Genomic DNA, 6,000 nt, shown 5'->3' with positions numbered 1-6,000 from the left:
GCTGCGACAGCTTGCTGTGCAGCATGTCGGTGGACGACGCCACCGAAGGCTTCGACGACAGCAGGGAGGAGATGGCCGGCCGCTGCTGAGGCTCGTCGTCGCTTCCCCCAACTCCCTGCTGCTGGTGGACGGAGGCGGAAGAAGAGACGGACGTTAGCTGCTGCTAAACACCAAACATCCCTTTAAGTACATTACAGTTTACAGTTTCATTCAGCAGACGCTTTTATGCAAGAGAGAGTAGATCACATTCATACACCGGTGGCGACAGAGCTGCCATGCAAGGTGCTGCCTGCCACTGGGAGCACAAAAAATAAACGTGTGAAACTGTCTAAACACTTGCTCTCGGTCACATTTCAACAGTTTGTGTGTGTAAACAAACCCTGGAGGTGTTTTCTAGTCCTTGTCTCTGTCTCAGGATCTTCAGTCTCTCGTAGTAGACGGCTGGTTTCAGCTCCTCGTTGTTGCCGCTCTGACTGGAGTCGACGCCGTGTTGAGGAATCACTGCAGACGCACACACAGCGGTGTTACTACACAACCCTGACTGAGGCCTTGACAGACATTTTTCTCTACATTTAGGCCTCTCTTCCACACTCAAACACGGTTCTACGTCACTCAATCTCAGTCCGGCAGCTTCCTGTCGTACCTGCTGAGGTCTGGATGCGAGCCTTTCCCTCCCTCTCGGACTCGATCATGCGAAGGCCTCGCTCCACGTAGCTCTGGAAGAACTGCGACGTGTTTTTGAGGAACGGCTCCAAGTCGGCGTCCGAGTATTTCTGTTTGTACTCGTACAGCTCCGTCAGACCCTGAGGAGGGAGAGACGGGAACTTCACGTCATGCTTTCAAGGCTTTCGGTTACAATAAAACTGGAAATCAACATTTTAAGGAGCTACATAAGGCAGTGGAGCTGACAGACCTCTTTAGTGTTCTCCTTGGAGCCGATCTTCTTGAAGATCTCAGACAGGATGTCGCTGACCTTTGCCTTCGACATTCGATCATCCTGCCGCAAAACACAAAACATCTCAGTTAAACAGCAAATTTAACTCTGATACAGTCGCCCTAAAGACAAGATCGACTCAGGTTGTGTTAATTCTCCTGTAAGAATATTTTCTGTAGGCAAAGTTTCTGCAACATTTTACCTAAAGACCAAACAAATAACGTCAGAAACATGAGCAGAAAATCCAACTTCTGGTTTTAAATCCTAGACATGAGTTCAGTCTTCTTTTGTAATAAAATGACCACTGAAGTGTGCGGTTTTGTCGTGTATTAGTTGTGTATTTGTTGTGCGTCTCTCACCATGCGCAGTCCGCCCTTCTCGTTTCCTCGGTCGCTCTTGAGTCCCGACAGGTTTCCCGAGTGTTTGACCACCCGCCTCAGATGGGCCTCCAGCTCAGACTCGTTGCGATTCTCGATCATCGACAGGTGATCCAGTATCTGTTCATCAACACATTAATACAGTCAATAAGCAGCACTCATTCAACCTTAACGAGCTGCTAAAGCTATTGTCAGACAAGAAAACAATGTTTAGGTCTGTAGAAATTCAACTTTAAGCATTTTGACGAGGAAACAGAACTTTAAGCCTTCAAAGGTCTCATGTAGTAAAAATCCATTTGTTCTGTTGTTGTGAACTAAAAGCTGTTAAGATATGAAGACGTTTAGTTGTTTCATCCCTCAAGCTCCCTCAACTACAGACGTCCAGCTTTACAAGCCACGTATAATCTGACCTCAGAACATTTCACAAACGTTTCCGGAGCATTAAAGGAAGAACCTCCAGAATGATCAACGGCTTCCTTCCACAAGCTGTCAGAATGATGAACTGTTGATCCAGATATGCAAACACTTCTTTATTTAAATTGCTTTAAGTTATTGGATCCTGAAGAAACGCTCTCTCATCTTGTTTGTACTGCTGTGTACGTACAGCAACATGACAATAAACTTGATTTGAACTACCCAACCAATCGTCTTCCAGCTCAAACTTTTTGTAGCTCCGCCCCCTTTACTGTTTTCATTCAGAATGAGCAGCTGCCTCACAGTCCACCAGGTTGATTTACTTTCTAAACTTTCTGCTTCTGCTAAACTCTAAAATGCCTCAAAGTTCACCAAATGTTCAGCTGCAAGAGTGAACACAAGAGTCTTCATGCACTGCTAGCATCTGAGGAGCTGAACACTTAGCGGATTACTTGTATGTTGTTACCACAACAGGAAAATGTTTATTGTTAGTATGCTGTGTGGCTACTGTTGCTAACGTGAGCATTGATGGTATACCAACAGGTCGGAGCTCTGTGGAAACTTTAATTTAAACCAATAAACAAGGACTGGGTGTGTTATTGTGTTCTCATGCTGCCTTTTGAGCCTCAGTTCAACCTAAACTCGACCTCTGTTTAGCTTCTCTCCTGCTCTCTGTGCTCATGTAAACGGCATTTTAATACGGTTAAATCCACAATAAATCTGTCCTCATTTCTGTTGTCAGAAAACAGAATGAGTATGAAACTGACTAATCTGCAGTTAATTAAGACTACAAGTTAACTAGCAGTCACTAAGGAGCCATTTCCGAGCTGCTACTCAGCAACAGAAAACTTCTGCATTTATAACAAACATGAGCTAAAAACAACTGTTCTGTGAATTCAGAGATGTTTATATGCCAAAATGATCCCTCAGAAAGTCTCTCAGTGTCAGGAGCTGTGTGTTCTACTATTTTGCTCTGCGTTGTCAAGCACAGACACAGAGAGAGTTTTCTTCCTGAAGGAAACGTGATTAGCAGCAGCTCATTGGGCCCATTTAGCACAGCGCTAAAACCAGCTGGTGTACAGCTATAGTGAAATGAACCATCTAAAGTAAAGACACATTGTGGGGACTTTCTTTAATTTGCTGACTCGGGGGACAATATTAAGGCCTGCAGATCTCCTGAGGGTTTAACTGTGCGTCACCTTGGCCCCGGTCAGTTTGCACAGTGTATGTAGCAGGGTCTTCAGGGTCCTGTGGGGGACGTCGCTCTTCAGCTGCTTGAGCTTCTCTTTGGGGAAAACCTTCATGAAGTTGTGGACGTCCAGCAGGATCCGGTCCAGGTTGATGTTGTTGATGGTTTCTGGGAGGAAGCGGATCATCCTCCACAGACACTGAACGCACACAGACAGAGCGGGTTACAAACACAACCATCGGGTTCTACAATGACAGATTTAGCAGCGGGTGTCGGGTCCATTTACCTTCATGACCAGCTCGGAGACCATCGGAGAGCCGGCCGTGGAGACCAGAGTGTCCTGAAGTAACACCAGCAGAGCGCTGCAGAGATTCAGGAGGCAAGAGGGTAAATAAACAGGTTAAAAAATGGAACTTAAAAGAGATGTCTGTGTCTCCGTAGTGGAAATAAAGTAGAAAACACTGTTACAGCTAAGACAGAATAAGTCGCACAAATAGAAAATACAACAAAAATGACCACATCTGCACCGTACGACTGATCAGTGAACGGCAGTTTGAGTGGAATTAAAAAAAAACACAACACCTCATTTGTTTAGCACATTATTAATGAATAATTACTCAATTAAACTCAATTTTTTGTGACCTTTTTTGCATCACAACCCGAGTAAACGGCATGAGTTCAGGACTCATTGTGCAAAATACAGAACATGTCATTTAACAACATCAAGCAGCGACAATCCTTTAAATCAGCTTTAAGAAACTGTGATATGGGCTCCTTCAGGGAAACTGTGCAACTCAACATAAAGTTTCTTAATTAAACAATAAAAAATAACACATCTGCACTGTATGACCGACCAGTGAATGATCTAAAGTTAGACATTAGAGTCGTGTGAAGGTGTCAGGAAGATGCCACTGATGACTGAAGCTCAAATGACATGCAGCTACTACTGCTAGAATAATGTCATTTTAATGAAATATGTTGATTATAAGCCTGGGTTGTTCTGATGAAACTGAAAGCTCTGACTATTCCCAGTTTCTTGCTGTGAAAAATGTGTATTTTTAACCATTGTTTAAAAAAAAAAATCATAGTGTTAAATCAATGAAATGAAATTAAAAATACTTTATTTATCCCAGAGGGGAAATTCAATAATTCAATAACAAACGCTACATTAACGATATACACTTTGACTGAAAGCTGATTTAACCGCTGGACTTTTTAAAAATCAGTTTGCGGTGAACGTGGACTGACCTGATCATGTTGGTCTGGTCCGAGTTTTCCAGGACTCTGATCACCAGCAGGTTGACGGACCTGATGACCTGCGTCCCGTCTTCTATGTCCTCCATTCTGCCGTCCAGCATCAGCGTTATCAGGCCGTGCATCAGGTCCTTCAGGACGCCCATCGAAGCCTCTCTGGCCAGAGACTCCATAGAGAAGAGCTGGAAAAGAACGAGACGAGGCTCGTTAAGCGTCTCTTCACCCTTAAACCAACCGGTTGTTTCTCGTTACAATCTGAGCAGCGACTCACAGACAGCATGTTTCCTATGATGCAGCTGTACAGTTTGATGATGTCCTTCTTGTCCAGCCGGTCGTCGGCCATGTGAGTGCTGTAGGTGAGTCTCAGCTGCATGATGGTGGCGATGAGGAACTGGTCGATGTGTCCCGACATGACTTCAGCTTTGTCCTCCTGCCGAAGCACCTCGTCAATCTGTGAAGGACAAATCACAGCGGCGTTAACTAAAACAGTCAAAAACTGTACATGGAGGGAAACCAACTACAGCTACATTAACAGATAAGAAATCAGTTTATCTCAAAGGAAATTCTTTTGCCAGATTTTGCTCAGAGAACAGCAGTAACACTACATGGTATTTATAAGCTCTTTTTACAGCTCGTTTGCAGACGATGAATGCTCCTGCTGCACCATGATGCTGTTGACTGCACTAGCACCTGTTTGCTGGTGGTGATGTTTGTAACTGAAGTAGCTGCGAAAGGTGCTTTGATTTGTAGATGCTTTTTATTGACGGAGCCCAAACACACTGAAAAGTTCTAGATGGATAGATAGAACTTTATTGATCCCTTTGGGAGAACCTCAGGGAAATTGTTGTTATAATTGTTGATATCCCGTCACTGACACATTATCACAGCCCAATCTCTGAGCCCCTGCTACTTCATGTAAAAAACATCATGTGGTCACTGCAGGATTTTGGATGAGCAGTGATTCGTACATGCTTTCCATCGATGGAGTCCAAACACAGTGGGAGGTTCTAAGTTCTCCAGATATCCTGTGTTATGTGGGCCCGTTGTGCTCCACACACCATAGGGATAAACGTCACTGCTATATCGTGTAAAAATTTGTGTCCTTTTCTGTGTTCAACATGAGGGGAAATGTGTCCGTTTATATTGCCAGATATGCGCACGTGGACGCCAAAGCATGAGTTTGTGTTTACCAAGTCAGCTGCAGCATGTGTGTTCAGAAACACGAATCCACACGAACGCTCCTGCTGCGCTGTAACGCTGTGTACTGTAATATTTTGTACTGCAACGCTGCGTACTGTGACGCTGGGTACCTCGACACTGGGTACTGTAATATTTTGTACTTCAACACTGGGTACTGTACCTGTGCCAGCGCCTGTATGCTGGTGTTGATGTCGCCACTCGCCACCTGAGAGATGACGAAGTTGATGGTGGACGCCGTGCTGTTGTGGAGGTCGTCGAAGTGCGGAGAGACGGCGCGCATCCTTCAAACACAAAACCACATATTAATCACAGCAGACGTTAATTTCTGTTCCTTTACTTTCTTTGAGTCTGTCTGAGGGCCTTTACTTGGGCTCGGGGATCATGATGGGCTCCAGCAGCTCATCCAGTTTGTGCTGAACGAGGTCGGGCAGCTCGCACACTCGGCTCTGGTCCATCTCGATCATGTCCAGGTCCAACTGGAACTCCTTGGGGATGGACGGGTGGGAGGACTCGCTGTGCTGAGCGTTCTGCCGGGCTTGGCTGGAGACAGAGTGGACAAGTACATTTAGTCCGGTGTGCTATCGATCAGCGCCGCTCAGCTGCAGTCCCGACTGACATGAGCTTTAAGCTAT

The 6,000-nt window shown here is 45.2% G+C and overlaps 1 protein-coding gene across 1 annotated transcript in view; it reads right to left on the bottom strand.

The window, feature by feature from the left end:
* Positions 1-4: 4 nt before the first annotated feature.
* ckap5 (cytoskeleton associated protein 5) overlaps positions 5-6,000 on the bottom strand; it is a gene marked incomplete at its 3' end in the record, with an annotated part of 39,613 nt that continues 33,617 nt past the window's right edge. Inside the window, exons 34-44 of the mRNA XM_008304636.1 lie at positions 5,735-5,908; positions 5,529-5,649; positions 4,440-4,619; positions 4,163-4,350; positions 3,201-3,276; positions 2,925-3,113; positions 1,294-1,431; positions 914-997; positions 644-803; positions 380-501; positions 5-121 (exon numbers count right to left, since the gene is read on the bottom strand). Coding sequence (XP_008302858.1) covers positions 5-121; positions 380-501; positions 644-803; positions 914-997; positions 1,294-1,431; positions 2,925-3,113; positions 3,201-3,276; positions 4,163-4,350; positions 4,440-4,619; positions 5,529-5,649; positions 5,735-5,908 — 1,549 coding nt within the window. The remainder of the gene's footprint in view (positions 122-379; positions 502-643; positions 804-913; positions 998-1,293; positions 1,432-2,924; positions 3,114-3,200; positions 3,277-4,162; positions 4,351-4,439; positions 4,620-5,528; positions 5,650-5,734; positions 5,909-6,000) is intronic.

Source organism: Stegastes partitus, unplaced genomic scaffold (genome assembly GCF_000690725.1).
Source record: "Stegastes partitus isolate 25-593 unplaced genomic scaffold, Stegastes_partitus-1.0.2 Scaffold2274, whole genome shotgun sequence".
Taxonomy (NCBI): Eukaryota; Metazoa; Chordata; class Actinopteri; family Pomacentridae; genus Stegastes; species Stegastes partitus.
This window is presented reverse-complemented; position numbering and strand designations above follow the sequence as displayed.